At 35.1% G+C, this 20,091-nt stretch overlaps 1 protein-coding gene across 1 annotated transcript in view; it reads left to right on the forward strand.

Moving 5' to 3' along the window:
* The first annotated feature begins 1,009 nt into the window (after positions 1-1,009).
* LOC145663578 (NPC intracellular cholesterol transporter 2 homolog a-like) overlaps positions 1,010-20,091 on the forward strand; it is a 45,657-nt gene continuing 26,575 nt past the window's right edge. The window contains exons 1-3 of the mRNA XM_081729692.1: positions 1,010-1,271; positions 5,682-5,789; positions 15,423-15,619. Coding sequence (XP_081585818.1) covers positions 1,187-1,271; positions 5,682-5,789; positions 15,423-15,619 — 390 coding nt within the window. The 5' untranslated portion in view covers positions 1,010-1,186. The remainder of the gene's footprint in view (positions 1,272-5,681; positions 5,790-15,422; positions 15,620-20,091) is intronic.

The raw sequence follows: 20,091 nt of genomic DNA on the forward strand, positions 1-20,091 counted from the left end.
ACGAAGTTACAAGGGCTTGAAAATTTGTAATAGTCTGACATAGTGTCTTTTGAAAAAATATAACTATATATATTGGGTTGGCAACACACACACACACACACACATATTATATATATATATATATATATATATATATATATATATATATATATATATATATATATATATATATATTGGGTGATTTAAAAACATGTTTAATTTGTTGCGGTGGTGTTGTGATTTGAGTTTTCTACGGTAGATCTAAATCTCATCAATTGTGCTGTATACAATACTAATGTGCGATTGAATTGTTGTGATTTTTTTTAAACATTTCGTTTATTTCAAAGAAGTTGTGGCCTTCGAGATCTGTGGGTTTGGCTGACTTTTTTCTACGTGACTACCTGAAAGGATGCATGTACAGAAACAACTCAACATCCTTAGAAATGTCCAGTCAAAACATCATAATTGGCATTACGTTTGGCAATCGTCAACATGAAAGACATGTTCGACTCGCCTTTAGAAAGAGGAGAACTTCTACAATATCATCACTAAAGGATATATAATGTAATACATTTAATAATTTTTAAAGCTGTTACCACTACTAACTATGAATTATTTTTATATATTTTAATTTCATTTTTCAATCCCGCTTCAAATATTTAGAAATCTGATGGATATCTGCCATTTTTTCTTCAGGCATTGTTTATGTTATTCACAAGGAATCTAATTCAGTAAATATACTCTAAAAGCTACCAATTGTTCCTTGATCATTCGCGAAAACTGTTCAAAAATTGGACTTCAGTTAAAAATTTAATATACAAATGAGATTAGTTAGTTAAAAAGAAAATCACCCTGTATATTAATACATGTATACAACTTACCAGCAATATAATATTCTTAAGAAAGGAAACTTTAGTACATTTGATTAGTAGTCATTTTCTGTACTGCATAATTTTAATACTTCTATCAAGTTTGCATGTGTTGAATATGGATGGAATGCAAACTTCCGTAACTGGATATTGCAGAGAAAAATGAGCAAATCATTCACATTCACTTTCTTTCGCCTTTGCATGTTGAAATCTGATATCACTGAGAAATCTTCAATAATAAGTGTTTCTTGACCTTCAATTGTGGTACCAAGCAGGAAAACGAATAACTCAATAAATATTACTTTCTTTATTGTCTGAATAGATTCGCGTAGTGTAGAATGTTTAGACTAATCATAATTTGTTTTATTTTTTGCATTACACATGTACTAGGAGGTGAAATACATGTATATAGTTGTAAAAATGGTGAGTGTTGTTGTTAAAGCAATTTACTTATTTGGTTGAGGGGTTAACAAATTAAGAACATTTTCAACACAATTTTGTAGTGTATGATTAGGGTTGGTTTTTAAGGTATGAGAACTTTTAAGAATAAAAGATGGTCAATAGATTAAGAGGAATCCAATTTTGTATGACTCTCACACATTGGTACCAAATTTAACGATATTTTATCTTCGTTATACATTATTTAGCTATTAGCTTAAGATTCTTCCCGATTGACACCACCTTTACGAAGAGCTCATCCTTGGCTAAGCGGTTAGCGTACGCGCCTTTGGCGTGGGAGACCCGGGTTCGATTCCCGGAGGGAGCTCATGTGGTTCGGATTCCACGTTAATCAGTAGGTCCACGTCTCATATAGCCTCGCTGCTGAAAGGGACGTTAAACTAAAATGAACTCAACACCTTTACGAAGACACTTATGTGTCAGGTGAGAAGGATTGTATATTACAGTAAAATTTAGACCTATGTCGGCGGTAGTTCACTACCGGAACGGCAACCCCTACTGAATTGTACTAAATGAAGTACCCAGTGAAAAAGTGTTTTGGGAGAAAGCAAATGTTTTCCAGTAGCCAAGTTGGCGGAAATCATAGTGATTGGTACGGCAACTTGGACACTAGTTCCAGGCGTAGTCAATGTGACTTTAACGGTTGGAATACTGCGGGGTGAAGGCAACGGGAAACCATCACTCTGTTTTCCCCCAGTTTGCTGACAGCAGAAAGAGCACATATGTATAATGGTCTTTCTCAGATCAAAATATAGTTCTGGAAAGTAAAATATCCCCATATTTGGATCTCCTGGTGGGGATGGCTTTGGAAGGACTATTGGACGAGAAAGTAATAATGTGGGGAAGATAGATAGGGAAAGAAACGCATGTAAGAGCAAAAGGTTTAGGACAGAGACATGGAACGTACGTACCATGTTACAGGGAGGGAAATTAGAAAATCTTAAAGAGGAAATGAAACAAAATAATCAATATTTGATAGAAGTCTGAGAAGTTTGATGGAAAGGTAATAGAATCTTGAACAGATAAGGGTGTAGAATGTTATATTTAGGTAATGAAAAAAACGGTCAGAATGGTGTAGGAATAATTCTTGGTAAGCGTTTAGAACAGAAGGTATGAAAGTAGAGTATGTTGATGATAGAACTTCTTTTTTTAAAAGAAAAAAAAATATCACTTAGCTTAGGTTCACATACTTTAGTTAAAATAGTTTGAATTTAGTTTCGTTTCGCTTAAGTTAATGAAAGCTTTGTTTAGCGTTCATAAAGATATCTCCAGTTAGCTTCTTTTAGGTTAGCTTAGGTTTGTTTAACTTATTAAGACTAAACGAGACAAATGGTGTAATCCATTACTGCTCTCTTGGAGTAGAGGTTTGTGAAGAACGGGTTAAATTCCGATGACTTGCATAATGGACTGTGAAACCTTGAATGGAACCGGATTCAAGTTCTCGTTCATGGTTCGAAGCCCCTGTTAAAAGTAGATCCAATCCTTTATAATCTCGTCATTGCATAAAGATGTACGAGGTGTGTTCAAACCGTATCGAACCTTATTTCTTCCCGCGGAAACCAGTGAAGTGCAGGAGACTTTCTTCAGTGTAGATGTAGAGGGGACAGTCAATATGCAGTCTTGATTTTTTTTTTTTTTTTGCGCTAGCTACATTCGCCTAACCAGTGAAGCGCAAGAGACTTTCTTCAGTATAGATGTAGAGGGGACACTCAATACGCAGTCGTGATTTTTTTTCCGCTATCAGAAAGCGTAAGTCACTTTATTCGCCTTACCAGTGAAGCGCAAGAGACTTTCTTGAGTGTAGATGTAGAGGGGACAGTCAATATGCAGTCGTGATTTTTCTTTTTCCGCTAGCAGAAAGCGTAAGTCGCTACATTCGACCAACCAGTGAAGACGTTTAGTGAGCGGTCGTCGGGTTTCAGTTTCTTTGCACAATGACAGAAAACCTTGAGCAGCGATGTCACATCAAATTTTCCAAAAGCTTGGTGATAGCCAAGCGGAAACTATTCAATTTTGAATAAGAATTTTGGCATGAGGAGAGTGTGTGGGAAGTTTGATTCAGATTTTTGTCGCCAAACATATGTCTGTGTGCCGTCAGGCTCCCTATTAAATCGACAGGGCTCCGCGTGACTTTTGGTTATTTCCGAATCTGAAAATGCTGCTAAAAGGGACCCGATTTGAGTCAAGAGAAAACATCATGCGAAATACGACAACAGAGGTTCTCACCATTTCAAAAACTATGTTCTTGAAAAGTTTGCAGCGATAGCGGGAGCGCTGAGAAAAGTGTGTCAAAGCATCATTAGCAAAGAGCCTACCTTAAAGGGGATTCGTGTTTCGGATTTCTAATTCAATAAGTAGCTTTTTCAACCAATGATTCAATGCTTTTGTATACACATAGTAAAACAGAAAATCCCAAAGTGTAACTCAGAAGTTAAGTAGAGTTTTATTTAATTTAACTTACGGACTCTGTTGAAGTGCAAAACAGTTGAAGTTCAAGCAAAGATAAGCTAACTTAATTTAATCTAAGTTTAGCCAAGCTGAAATCATAAAAATATAAAATCTTTCTAATCATATATCGAGTTAAATTCTTCAAATTTCTATAATGCCATCTTAAGACTTTCTTAAAGTTATTATTGTGTTTCTCAAATACACGTACTACAAGAACGTGTAAAATCATGTGCTTAGTTTGCATCCACCAATTTTTTGTCTATTTAATTTTAAAGTAGTTCGTAAACGTGCATACAAGATATTCTTGTATTTAACGTAAACCTTTATAAAGGAGCAAGATAACACAGTTTAGACCTAAATCTTTTCACAAATTTCTTTTATCGTATTTTATGTACCTTAATATATAAAACATCTAGTTACACCTAACTATTCACAAAACACATTTTTTTCTCTGTTAATACCTCAGCCCTATTTACTATATCAAAATTGAACTTACTTTCGTGACTGAATTTCCCAAATTCCCACAATGAATGAGCAATTCGTATTCTGCCATTCGAAAAGACCCTTACAGAGGATTATATTATCTAAATGGTATTATGGTTTAGAAAAATCTTTCTATACTTTCACTGTACAAGAAATTTTGATTTTGTTTGTATTCTTCCGAAGGGGAAATCAAAAGTAGATATGGATGGTATTTTATAAAATAAAAGATTTATTACAGACGATGTTCCTGAAAATGACATATTTCTCAATACAATTTTGAAATAATATATTATATGGGCTAACATTACACCATTTACCATAGGTAAGATTGAAGAGATTAACTTTAGTATGGCTATGGACAGGATGTCCTTTTTAATTCTTATGTAATGCCCCACAAACTAGTATTTATGAATCTACGTACACTGTCAATGTTTGCTTTGATAATCATACCCACACAAAATAAATAAATAAATAAATAAAGTTCTGTGCAATTGACCCCAGGGTATGGATTCGATATATTTTCTTACACGGAATCTAAGTTTCTAAATCCCAGGACGATTGACCCTGTCATTGTTTTATGGGATAAAAATTTGAGCGATTATGGATAGGGAAGATACATGTAGGGCTAACACAGCCATACAAAGAAACAAAAGTTCTGAGCAGCGAACCACAGAGTATGGATTCGATATATTTTATAGCTCAGAATCCAAATTTCGGAATCTCAGGACGATTGACCATTACACTTTTTTAAAAAACTTTTTATGGGTGGACGTCAATCTTTTATGGGCGAAAAACGTATGCCCTCCGTTCCAAATTTATTTATTTATTTATTTATTTATTTTGTATGGTTGTGTTGCTGTATCCTCCCTTCCAAAATCGCTCAAGTTTTTCGAGCATAAAAGAATGACACGTCAATCATCCTGGGGTATCAATGGGTAACAAAATACATCCTATTTATACCGTGAGGTCCGCTGCACATCTTTTTCTTTTTTTTTTTTTTTTTGTTAAAAAAAATGTGTGGCTATGTAATGAATTATCAGTAGATCATCAGTAACTAGGCTGTACATATGTGTTTTTTTAAATCTAATGAAAATGTCTAAGGCTCTTAGTGTGTTAATCCTTCGTGTTAGTCTAGTGGCTAGCACGAGTCTTTGTTGAACAGGCTCTTGGGTTCGATTTGCGAAAAGAGAGTCATGAAAAACGCGAACGGATTACAATGATTCGGATCCCACTTTATAGATATACGCGAGTCCCTACTACTGTTGTACATTTCAATGATGGTCTAGTAACAAGATGAAATACTGTTTTATCTTGCATGCTTCTATCAGCTGCGTTTTCTTTCCTGTGTGCAGTTCGCATATTATCTGCCGCGGTGACTAACGAGTGCACCTCAACTTTCAGTAAGAACCTTGTTTAACGTAATACAATTTTCTTCTGTTGCAGAAAAAATGGTAGGTGAGCTTATAAAAATTGATATCGAAAACTGTGATCGCACGCCTTGTAGATTAAAGAAAAATACCACAGGAAGATTCTGGATTACATTTAGAACCAGTAAGTATCTCATAACATGGAAATATTTTAGTTTTCTTTGATGCCAGAATTTAAGACGTGGAAAAGGTAAATATATGAAAATGTTTTTAAAAAGATTAGCAAAAATTAAAACAGTGTATGGCCTTTTCATTGGAGATATACATCTCGAAAGAGTTTTATTTTTTTATTTATTTATTTATTTTTAAGGATTTAGATTTATGAGCTCTTGGCATCTAAGGCCATTTAGCCCGTCACGTATGAGGGATGACGTCTCTCTGCGAGCACACTTTCCGCGGAAAGGAAAGGAAGGAAATGGCCTGGGACTTATAAGTTAGGTACCATCCCGGTACTTGCCTGGTAATAATGAGGAAAACCCAGGAAAACCTTATTCAGGTGGCTGGCCTGAAAAAGCGTTTTACATTTGTAGGACCTAGTGCCGCCACCGGGAATCGAACCCGAGACCGCTCGCATCGAAGGAGTTTTGTAATGACATTATCATCAGTAAGAACGCAAACATTGTTGCATTGTAACGTCCTTAGGCCAAAACGTTCTATACCGTAAGTTCTATATCCCTAGTTATATAATTTTCTATATTGAATTTTCGAATTCTTTAGTTCAAATATGGTATGTTCTCAATAGTCCTATATGATAGTGGATTACTAGCGAAATGTTAATCCTTAAACTTAAACTTTTATAACATAATAAAATGCTATAAATCTCGAAAGAGAAAGCCACAACGTGTTGAAATGAGTTCGTTTTTCTAGTCAGAATATAAGAATTAAAAAAGCTTCATTTTGTGTATGGTTGCAAATTTTCAATTCTATGTGTCTAACATATTTTCAGTATAACACGTATAATATTTTATCTCTACTAAACACCAGATTATAACTGTCAATACATATACATAAAATATATTGAAATACATGTAGTTTCCATTACAAGCAATGTGAGGTGGTACGCTGAGGATGTGTGGTGTAGCAGCTTTCTTTGTTAGTGGTGTTTCAGGGATCATATGTCGTACGCCAGGTGGTATAACACAGGCATGTGTTGAACCAGAACGTTGGTGATGCAAAATGCGACATCTCTTTGAGTTTGAAACAGTCAAAATGGTTTATGAGCAATTAGCTGGCACAAATGTACGTAACGTAAGCAGCAAGTTAAACGTACAACGAGCAACATTGGCTATGTTTATGACTGCCTTCAGAACTCATGCCAAACAATATTGGCAAAGTGTAATACATGTAGTAGGTGGAAGAGAATCCTTAATGACAGAGGTCACTAAACATTGTAGATAATTTCCAGTAAGGATTGTACAATATACACAGTAAAAAGGAACTGCGGAGCGGATTCTGCTTCTGGAATAGCCTATTCCAACAGTCATAGTCTTACGTTATATTTGCTGTTGGGATTTTATTTCTATACAGCTGGTCATCGCAAAACGCGGAAATAACTGTGCCAAGATCATGCAAAATGGAGGGCAAATGATTGAACATGGGTGATAAGATTCGATGAGACCGTTTCACGCTGTTTTCAAGAAAAGACTGTGTTTAAGTAAGGTGTACGTTCGAGAATCTTATTATTCGAACTGCTCCTCCCTAGGTACTTAGGTCTTTCACGGCTCAAGAAGATTTGTGCCTTTTAATTGGTCATATTCAATTACATGTAAGCATTTTAAAAATAAAAGACTAAACTGAGTAAACAGTATGGACGCGTCTACTTATATTGAATAACCAGAAACAGAGCGATGCGCACTGAACCAAATGCACAGATTAGGCTGGCAGTCAAAAACGAATAGTTTCAGTTCCTTCTATCACCAGTGGCTTCGTAATGAGAAAACCTGGTTGTTCTGTGGTACCAAAATTGGTTCGTTAAATTGCTGCCCTGCCGTCCGTCCGTACATAAGGGTATAATATAGTAACTTTTCATCTAACGAAACAACGTACTAATACATTAGATATATCGCCTATTATAAGAACGTGTACTTTACATAACAATGCCATTTCGGCAAAATCAAATGGCGATAACTTCGACTTGTGTAACGGTAATGTTACAGAACATAGATGAACACTATTATTAGGTCTATCGTACTTCTGTTGTGTTGAAATAGAAATGAAAATAAAGATTACCTTTAAGTAAAAAGAAAAAGAAATGGTGATGGTTTCTTGATGGTTTCTGATATAACACGTGAGTCATCCGACCCGTCTTTTGCGTAGGAGGTTGAGAGGAAATGGGCTTCTGTTTCTAAAATGGTTGGAGATGTCAAGAAACAAAGTAAAATCACATTTACTTGTAATGTCATTATTATGACCTAGTAGAAAATGGACTAAAATTATCTTTGTAAGAGAAGATGGTGGGTAGTGCGCCATTAACAGATTTGCATGTGGCTTGACAACATCAGAGTTAATGAAAATCATAAGGTAAAAAAACGTTTTTTCCGGTTTCTTTCCGGAAAAATTGGGAAAATAACAAAAATCTTTGTATTAGGTTAGTTTTACTAGTAATGGAACCGTTTTTTTTTTTCGAACGCGTGAAAAATATAAGTTGAGAAATTTCAATATTGTGAATATTTAAAAAACAAGCATTCGAAAGTAAAACGGTTGTAATTATTCTTGAAAATTAATAGTCTGCACTCATTTACTTTATGTGTCTTTTAGTCGTTTACTCCTGCTTGTGCATTAAATACAGAACTTTCACAATTGAATGCGCATCTACCACCATGATGCGTTTCTGTTGCAAAGGGCTCTTGAATGAATCTGACTTCTTAATGTGCTCTTTGATCTGGTGAAATTTTGTTAATTTTAACCAAATTACTTCTTAAAAGAAAGAGCAATAGGCAAATTTCACTAATACTTATGCACTAAGACATATATTAAATAATTAATATTATTTAATAATCAAATGCAGACTTTAATATAAACTTTATGTTGAAAATTTTGTATGTCAACAAATACTTGTTTTCTAGTGCAACAAATTATCTACATATATAAAATGAAAGTGATTATATTTGTAACTTAACAGCTTTTGAACTATTAGACTGATCTCGATAAAAAGTTTCAACATAGATGAGGTCCGACCCTGGGATAGTTTTTATCATTTCACTTTGAAGGTTCAACTTGGACACTGACATTTTCGAAGAAGATTAAATTCAAATTCAGCAGTGCAACTAGCGGAAGGGGAGCGGATATATATATATATATATATATATATATATATATATATATATATATATATATATATATATATATATCGGGTGTTGCAAAATAAGTGTTACAACTCTTGGGAGGTGACTCCTGCCACTGAGACAAGAAAAAAAGTTCTCTTCAACTTTCGGCTATCGGACATAGTTTCAGATCTACAAGGTGCCGAAAGCGTGGGAAAATGACTTTCGGACGCCAATAGTTCAGAAACTATCCAACATAAAGAGCGCGGGTAAAAAATTCACTGAAGAAGTCATACCTGCTATATTGAATTTTGCATGTTTCATAATCCTACCGTGCACGCGCAAGGGATTCCCCAAAGGAACATAGGGAGTCCCGGATAATCTGCCAAATGAAACTTGGTCTAAATGGATATGAATTCATAGGCTTTCTACCAGATAACAATAATTCGTTTGTATTAAGTCGATATCTGGAACAAATACAAAATGGCGGACATCTTCATGCCGTTGTGTGTGGTTGCATAATCGCCAGGTACGGATGCTGGCCAACAGTGATGTTCTGAGTATTAATTTCCAATAATATTCCTTCACCAATAATATTCCTTCAAACCGATGCAATATGATGTGCACGGTTGTATACCAATAAGGATGCAACAACTGAGGCCAAGTTCAAATTGTACAATTGGATTCACAAAGAAACTGGGTAAACTAAATGAATGCCACTAGTGGGATCGCATGATCGATATTGAAATGCGGCCAATGTGTGTGTTGATATCATCATGTAGCTAATGAACAAATGTCAACATGTCCCACTACTGCTGGGACATCGTCCCACGTGCGAAAAATAGGAAAATAACTACTTGGGTCTTGAATCTGAGGCCGTGGGCTCCCAGTAGGATTGGAAACTGCGACCACGCGAGCAAAAGCAAGCGCTCTAGCCCTGAGGTTCGAAGGAGCCTCACTTTCTCTGTATTCATTTCTTTGAGGAGTACCCACGTTGTTTGGCAAGCACTCTTGTACAGCCTCCCGACATACTTGTGTGTTTCATTTTGTTACTTTTACTGCACAGTTGTAAACAATCAGAGCTTTAAGACGTTTCTTTCTATTTCTCATGTCGTTTTATTTTCCATATGTATGGTGTTCCAGCTGTAGTGTTAAATGTGCCAAATCGGTTCATTTTCGTCTTTGTCTTGGCATGTACACTGTGTGTAAGATACGAATTTCTGAAGGTATTTTCCTATATTTAGAGTACGTCATATGTCTCAGAAGACGTGGGACATGATACAAGTTTGTTATTTTTACGCTCTATCAGAATTTGAACCATGCAATAAGAGTGTGTCGACTTTTCATATTTGTCGACTGTGGGACAATATCCCAAACAAAGAGGGACATTGATACAATCGTGTTTTAGTTACGTTCTACCAAAAGGTGCACCAGATGTAATAGCAGAATGTACAACGTTATTTTCCTAGTTTTCGCATGTGAGACGGTGTCCCAGCAGTAGTGCGACATGTTGACATTTATCCATTAGCTACATGTTAATATCAACGCACACATTAGCCACATTTCAATATCGATCATGCGATCCCACTAGTGACATTCCTTTAGTTTATCCAGTTTCTTTGTGAGTCCAATTGTACAATTTGAACTTGGCCTCAGTTGTTGCATCCTTATTGGTATGCAACCGTGCACATCATATTGCATCGGTTTGAAGGAATATTATTGGTGAATTGGCAATGGCTTTCATGTTCTTGACGCTAATCCTTACATTTCGGTCGCTTGGAACTCATGTTTACTGAGTATGAGTGCATTTCTGGGCATTTTTCGTTAAGTGTTTCCACACATGTAAATCACCCTGCTTCATCTGTTATGCTCTACCGACACTCCAGATGTCTTTCTAGAGCATTTGAGTACAAATTCGCTACAATTAATACTCAGAACATCACTGTTGGCCAGCATCCGTACCTGGCGATTATGCAACCACACACAACGGGCATGAAGATATCCGCCATTTTGTATTTGTTCCAGATATCGACTTAATACAAACGAATTATTGTTATCTGGTAGAAAGCCTATGAATTCATATTCATTTAGACCAAGTTTCATTTGGCAGATTACCCGGGACTCCTTATGTTCCTTTGGGGAATCCCTTGCGCGTGCACGGTAGGATTATGAAACATGCAAAATTCAATATAGCAGGTATGACTTCTTCAGTGAATTTTTTACCCGCGCTCTTTATGTTGGATAGTTTCTGAACTATTGGCGTCCGAAAGTCATTTTCCCACGCTTTCGGCACCTTGTAGATCTGAAACTATGTCCGATAGCCGAAAGTTGAAGAGAACTTTTTTTCTTGTCTCAGTGGCAGGAGTCACCTCCCAAGAGTTGTAACACTTATTTTGCAACACCCGATATATATATATATATATATATATATATATATATATATATATATATATATATATATATATATATATATATATATATATATATATGGTGATCGAAAATGACTGATACTAGTATCGAATTCATAGCTTTTGGGGTCCCTAAGTTCATTGGTAACAGTTTTGGTGCTCTTTATACTCAAGATGAAACGTATTCTCCCCGTGCGAAAACGGTTATTCTGGTAGTCTTTAATAATAACGAACGGAAAGTTTCGCATGTTAAAATCTTTAATATATTTGTCACTGTTCAAATTTACGCACTTGTGAGGTGCATTGTGTATATGTAAATAAGATAATCTCGTTTTTTAAAAAGAATTGTTCAAATAATATACAAATAATAAACTAAAAATTGTTTAAACCACAAATCAGAAAACTAAAAAATAAAATTAAAAGCTGTTGCTTTAAGTTTTTATCCTACTAGCGAAATACGTTGTATATATGCTGCAGACACGTAAGATTAGCATCGGGCGAAGAAATAGTTTTTAATTTATATTTTCCGGGTTTTTGCCAATATTTCCGAACAAAAGATTTTTTTTCAATGGGTTCAAAATTTTCGGAAATTTTACACAGCACAAGGAAGATACGTATTTCTGTAAAATATATATTCAATTTCAACCTACTGGAATTGACTAACATGATTCTGGTCCTGTTATTTTAACACTTCTTTGGCATAAAACGGTAACTTAATAATATTACTTAAGATAATTTAAATGCGTCTATATTAATTAATCTACTTAGGATTATATTTTAGTATCTTTTGTAGCCATGACTTCATTCTATCATGATGCTAACTTTAAAGGAGTGGTGCAAATATTTGTTGCCACAAAATTTCCCTATTTTAATACAAGAAACATAACTACTCAATAATCTTAACTGTAAACTAGTATTTATAAAATAGTTTTCTTTTCAAAAGCATAATGTAGTAAAATACTCGAAAATTTCAATTTTTCCCAACATTTCCTTTTTCTTCGAGCTCTGGAAAAAACGGTAAAAAATTGGCATTTTACCCAAAATTTCCGGTTTTTTCCAGGCCTTTACAAAACTATTCAGAAGGAGCCTTCTTTTCGAACTTTTCAATACTTACTAATGGAGATAAAGTATAGGTTAAATGCTTGTATTGAAATTATAGTTATTACTTAATTTCTTAATGATTGGAAGTTCTGAATTTAAGACTACTTATTATTAATATATTGCAAATACACTAATACACATACACACTATATATATATATATATATATATATATATATATATATATATATATATATATAATGATTGTATGTATGTAGATAGTGTAAAAAATATCACACAACTTGATACGTATGTACGAAAAATATATCCTAGCGATTGAAGTAGGCTAGTTGATGAAATTATTCCAATAAATGCCTTCAAATTGGAAGCATTTCACGTCAATGAAATAAAAAATGATCACTGGTAGTGATCAGTCTTTGAAAAAGACGAACTTCATTAGATTAAGTTCTGGCCCCTTAAATCCCTATTCTACAGCTCCTTCAAGTCTGAAAGTGTTATTATTCCCTTTGTTTACTTTCATTTTTAATATTCTTGCGCAAAGAGCAGCTTGCCGCCTCCTATATCACATCGTCATTAACTAATCATACGTAATAACTTTATTTCAGTAAGGCGTGCTGTACCCTACGAGATAAATCCTAGGAAATATCTTACGATTTATCTTCGGGAAAATGTTATGACATATCTTGTAGGAAAACCTACCGTTTTGTGCCATACACGTGAGGAGTTTTTTCTGTCTGACCAAAAGACGTTTTTCAATATTATGAAATAATTCTACTTAATAAAAGTACAAGATTGATGAGTTCCTATGCTAACTACACTGCACACCCTACTAATATTAATACCAGGCGTTATATTGTTAATTTGGATACCTCTAAAAAAGCAAAAAAATCAGAAGGTTGCTGGTGTACTTTTCGCGTACCACATTTTAGAAGATTTGTAGGTAAAATTCAATACTTTGCATGAAAGGACATATTTATAAAGAACAAGTTTCTGCAAGCAATAGAATTAAATTCAGACTAATTCGCCTACATTTTACGTTTACAAGTGCATGTTTACTAGTGTAAAATCATTATAAGTGTTTTACTACGGATGAAAAATAAATGAGGGACAATGTTTACGGGAAGGTTCCAACTATATTTTCTAAGAAATGTTATAATTTACGTGGTTTCTGTTCACATTAGTTTAGGTTAGTCCCGGTTATGTTATTTAGATTATATTATTATAGGGGTCCAGCATGATTTTCAAAAAATGATAGAAGTTTGCTTTTTTTCTATTAATATTAGGTTAGTTTATCTTCATTCGGTTAGATTTGGTTATGTTAGGTCTAAGTAATTGCATATTCCATTTCTCCTGTAAATGTTATATTTTTTACGTTCTCCTGGACCCCTTCTGCGAAACATTTACCTAAGTGAGTGCACATGAAAGATGATTGGTGATACTATTTTCCACCACCGCTGTATTTCTGCACAGTTTACAAAAGCTGTAATTTATGTCTACAAGTGGAACGGTACTAGCATTATACCATGACAAGTTCTATTCAAACTCGTATCATTGCCAAAACCCACTCGTTTTCACTACTTTTGCTTTTGCGCCTGCTTCCTTCGGACACACCCCCTCACTAACACTTGTGCCCCTACTTCACCCTACCTAACACGGTTAGATAGCATTCCTGCTTTTCAGTGGCCACCTACCACAGGTTTGTGTGTGTTTTTGCACTATAGTTTTCATAATATACATCCGGACACCGTATTTATAGGCAAAGCGTAAAAGAATTGTAGTTTTTCAATAGATAATTGTTTTTGATGGTCCCCTTGAATTTTATCTACGCCATATGAGATATTTTCATTTCGTTCAGCGCAAATCATTTAGGAAATAATAAGGAAATTAGTCACAAATTACATTTTTTCAACAATTATTTCGAGTGGTGTACTAAAAGTAAAACTGCTCGATCAGAAGATAATTAGAAAATCATACCGCATCAGTTGTCTGTTTTCACTTTTTGTCATCTGGTGTCACTTAAATCGAAATCTTACGAATTTTCTTTCCGAAATAGAGTGTGATCTAAACAAGAGAAATCTCGTGGGATCGTTCAGAATACAGGAAATGACTTGCGATCTGATGCCATACACGTTGAGATCTTGACTCTGGGAAAAATCGTAAGAGATTTTCTAGGATCTATCCTATAGTGTATAGAAGGCCTAATAAGTAAAAGCTAGTTATGACTCTTATTGAAACGTTTGGGGTGCGAGCGAAGCAATGAAGTATTTTTGAAAACAAATCTGTTCCTTTGCAATCCCACAATATTGATTTAATAGAGCGCCAATACTTTTTCGGGGTGCGGCGTCATTTATTCATTTCCAACACTTATTCTTTCTTTTTGCTCGTTCGACACTCTCTTATATATGCGCCCGGGGCCATGGCCTTGCTCGCCCACCTCCCTAGCTACGTTGCATATGTATAAGCTATAAACTACTTCTGATGCTTTATATATGTATTTGTATATGTACCAAGGGCGCCCATGAAAGGTTCATAGAACAGGTGCACCATTGTTATATTAGGGGGAGATATGAAGTAATGGAGCTTGTGCTGATAATTGTACAGTTGCAAGAAAAGAATGGAGGATTGGGCATTACGTCAGATCAATCAGTGTCAGGAGAGAAATTATTGAATTTAAAAAATTATGTGACACTCTCGGACTCCTTTTAATGTCCGGGGAGAGAGGCAGTACGTATATGTGAGTGGGCCGAATATAAAGTATTTTGCCGGTGGGCCCCTGGGTTGCAATACGGCCCTGACCTTTATTACATATACAAATCTGTATTGTATCGCTTTGTGTACTACTTACCATCACCCAATATATCACGATAGAAGGTAGTCCCAATGTATCTATTTAATGTTACCAATCAGAAAAACTGTTTGTTGTAATTCATGAGCTTTCCGTTTTCTTTTTTTTTTTTCCTTTTTTCCCTCTTTGTGTATAATGTTGCTATTGTATATTCCCTTAAATTGTTTCATTTATTTACAGATCAAGAAATAGACGACTTAATCATTCATGCATACGCATACATTTTTCGTGTTCCATTCTTCTATCCTGGAGTTCATTTGAGAAATGCAAAGAACGACGTTTTCACAAAAGAGGATGAAAAAGCAACTTTTCCGTTGAAGAAAGGACAAGAATATGTATATAAACTATCGCTACCGGTTTATAGAATATACCCACAGGTTGGTATATTGCATATCTTTCCTCTCTCTCTTAATATAAACCTGTTTTATTGCACTTAGAACGTTTTATAAATGTATATATTTAGTTAGTATAATTTTTGAAAGCTGAAACAAAATTGATCTGAATTGAAGTTTTCCTGGAACCATAAAGTAGAACATTAAGATGAAGCCTAATGAAAACTGTCGCATTTTCTTCAGGACAGCTAGATCTGTCTAGCAAGGGTAAAAAATATTTTTAACAGGCAAACTGCATCTTAAACTAGTGATTTTCAAACTGAATGTTCCCGTAAGAGCGATTGATAAACGAGCAAAGAGGACCAGGTTACTGATAAATTGAGCGTATTGGCTATTTTTAGCATCCTTTCTTAACACTGAATTACCGTAATATGTTGAACGCTCTCCCATTGGGAACCGAATTTGGAATCGTGTACACAAAAGGGTACTTGCTAATGAGTGGATCAGTGTATGTGACGGGAAGTAATTTTGGAACTCGTCAAAATGTTAAGTTGAATCAAGGGGATCATTCAAGGAAGGCAAAAGTTGTGAAGGAAAATTGTAAATATTTTATTTAAAAAGAAAACCTGTAAAATCAGTCATTTTACAAGTGAGCATCAAAAGGTAATAATGCTTGGGGTACAAAGAACAGCATACTTACAAAAATCAATTTGATTACAGGTTTAATCAATATAGTATATTTCTGCAGTGACAGAAAGCTCTCAGCTCTTTACCACCCACATAGCAGAAGTACGTCCACGGTATGTCCGAGACTGAGCCCGTAACGAACGACGGGACATCCCGGGATTATCCGAATGTGCTCCCGGGACATCCACAGGATTTCCACGGGAGATCCAGATGTCTGCTAATATCCCGGGATACGGGATTTCAACGGGACCACGAATTGATGTCTATTGGTTTTCCTCGTACCTCCTGTCCCATCTGGGACGTCCCGTGGACATCCTACATGGGAATCCTTCAGGGCGTCCCATGCAGGACATCCATGGGATGTCTTCTCATTGTCCCGATAATCCAGGGAACCGAATGGAATAATTGGGATCAAAATGGGACATCCCAGGGACGTAGTGTGCTATGTGGACAGTTTGGAAAATCCCCTAGAAACTCTAAGCGTTAAGTATATTCTGATTCTTCACGGGTTTTCTCTACTTTCTGGAAAAATTATTCTTCACCTTCGGGAAGAGATAAAGTCTTGATAAGGATAATTCCGGAGTAAAGGAAGGTGTGTAAGTGTGATCATGATGTTGCAAGAGAAAAATTTATATATTTTGAACACTGTGACAGCTGCAGTGTTACAAGAGATCATCCAATTGCCATGAAGTCATAGTTAATGTTTTTTTGAGCCACAGATCTCAATCTCATATCATAAGAACCTTATAATAATACCAGACTTAAAGGACAGGCCCTTTGGCGGTAACCCACAGTGCGTAAGTTCACGAGTGTTAAAGATACTTTTGAGCATACTAATATTCGCACTCCTAACTTCACTCTTCTTTGATGGAAATACTGCGATTTTTGGTCTCTGGGTCGTACGCACTGATTCAACTCTTTATTCAATTGATGGTGCACGATATGCAGACTGTTATAAAATACCTGATACAGACCCGCATTATGTGGGAGTCTCCCGTATTTCAACGTTCACTCCCGCTCTCCCGCAACGAAGATACCAAACTCCCGCATAGTCGAAATGGAGTAGGAGGGAAGCAACCGCTTAAAATACTTTTGAAATTTCACCTAATTTATTTTTCGGATGAAATAAAGTATACATTGAACTACAATAATAGTGGGTACCTGTTCCCCATCATTAGACAATTTTGTATTGGTCACTCACAGTAGAAACTAACGGATAAAATTCAGGGCAATCTGTGTTTAAACGTGTGTATGTGTGTGTGTGTGTGAGAGAGAGAGAGAGAGAGAGAAAGAAAGAAAGAAAGAAAGAAAGAAAGAAAGAAAGAAAGAAAGAAAGAGTGAGACACAGATAGTCTATGCATCCTCCGACGGTTGCTATTATTATATTTTATATTTCGAGGAAGTTTCCCGCCTAAAATTCCTCCCAGGTTAACAGGTCTGCCTAATACGCATGATATAAGTAAACTTACATCTAGCAGAATTCGTCGGTTTTGTTCTCCAGTCATTATCTGCAACTACACGGTTCAAGTACGTGAAAACTTGGAGACTACTAACACTGTTCTATACTTCATTAATATAATGTTCTAATTGATTTTCGGACGATATAATTGGATCGGTCGGTTAAAAGTGGATATGTTCCATTTAAAGCACATTCTACTTCATATGCTTATTTAACAATAATCGATTCCGTTTTGAAATATTTCTGCTCATGACTAATTACCTTGGCTTCCTTGTCATATTCAGTTCTCTAGATCTCGAAGCACAAAAATCACTCAAAACACCTCGAATATTGAAAGATATCACTGTTCGCCCTTACTATACAGAATTATTCATATATGTTTATATCAGATGACGACATAAATAATAGACATATAATGTTGATGTACGTAGAAATAAAAACGTAAAATGAAATATGTTTTATGTTTTCAAAACCATGATAACTATTCTGGCCCAGTAACTCAGGGAACAAAGTAGCTCAAACCAAACAGCTACACTGTCATGTAATCAGTAATCAAAAGAAGCCTTATTCTTGAATATAATTAGAAGTTCGACCATGTAAGAATATATAAAAAAGACGCAATATTCTTATATTCACTATTTTCATACTTATTCAATTACTCCTTATAATACAATAGACATCTATGCGTCTTATAAATTCTTTAAAACTAATTTAAGTCATTCAACATTCATAACCCAAAACATCTTCGGCATCAACTGTTTAACTTTGGTTTCAGGCTAAAAATAGCAATTGACATGAACCATAGCTTTTACTTATCTCTCGTTGGAGCACCATGTTTGATCGATATATCTATTTTTAATTTTCTCAATACTTTACATAAATATTCCAATATTTCGAGTAAATTTGTATAAGAATTTAATAAATTTTATTTATTGTGTTTATTATTATCTTGCAAAACCTGAACAAAACAATATAAATTAATGACCTTTTTTATCCGATACAATCTTGTCTATTGTACTGTTCCATTTGTTATGAAATTTGAAGACAGTAGTTGAATTCAGTTTTAAAAATTAGTCTGAGTCCTCTAGCTGGCTTTAAAGAATAAACGTTGCCTTCTTCCTAATTAACTCTATGGCCTATGGAACTCGGAGGATAAACACCACAATTCACAAAAACTCTACAGTGACTTTTGTCCTTAACCAACTGTTTCTACTTTGTATTTATATTTCTGCAAGATCCATACTGATATTGTCCTCCCACCTGAGACTAGGTCTCACTAATAGTCTCTTTGTGATTGGGTTTACAATTAATATTTTGAAAGTATTACCTACTTACTTCCATTCTAGCTAAATGTCCTACCCTCCTGAGCCTTTAGATAAACAATATAAAGTATGCATTTTCTCATTATGAAGTTTCCGCCATTCCCATTTCACTTAGGTCCAAATATTCGTCTCAGGATTTTATTCTCAAATACGTTCAGTCAGTGGCGGCGGTTGAACGTTAAAAGTGGGGGGGCAAGACATAGTATGAATATTTGTATATCAGTGTTAGTTTTACTGGTTGTTTCTAACACTTTGTTTAACGGAAGGTTGTACAACTAATAGGATACTATCTTTTTCAGTTAAAATACCGTACATCGTATTTTATATTTTATTAAGTCAATTGACAAGAGCAACCGTATAATCCTTGGTACTCTTAAACAACGAAGGTGTAAGAAGAGATATGATTCCTTGCTTATGAATATCTTAAAATTCTGTCTGGAAAATTGTGTGATCAGATTACCGGTAGCTATTTAATAACAAATTTGCAAAACAAATAAATAGAAAGGATAATATTAATCATAGTAATAAATAATGAGGCTTGTTTTGAAAAAAGTTATATTGAAACTAGGGATTAATGAACAACTTTTATTTTTAATTCCACACATGCTTCTAAATATATGTTATTACTCTTAGAAAGACAGTAAATACTACAATACAAGCACATGTACAAAATTTAAAGAAGTACTTTTGCAGCTTCCCAAAACATGTTAAAATGAAATTAAAATCTTTCAGTTTTACGTTCCACTGTTAAACCGGCTAGGCTAATGAAGACGGTGATGATGAAAAGTGAATGAAATGGTGGGGGGAAGAAAGTGGGAGGAAACGGAAGAACCCCGAGAAAACCCACGCATACGGTGATTGTCCACCACAAAATTCACTTGGCTTGAGCGGGGATCAAACCAAGGACCTCGCTCACCAGGGATGAATGCTCTACCGAGCCACCAAGGCCCTTCCGAAATATGTTCGTTGCCATTAGGTGCAATTTTCACTTTCTAGGAATACATTTAAACTCAACAATACTTATCACTCCACACTCCACTTATACAAAA

This window comes from Thermobia domestica, chromosome 11, assembly GCF_964235325.1.
Source record: "Thermobia domestica chromosome 11, izTheDome1.hap1.1, whole genome shotgun sequence".
NCBI lineage: Eukaryota > Metazoa > Arthropoda > Insecta > Zygentoma > Lepismatidae > Thermobia > Thermobia domestica.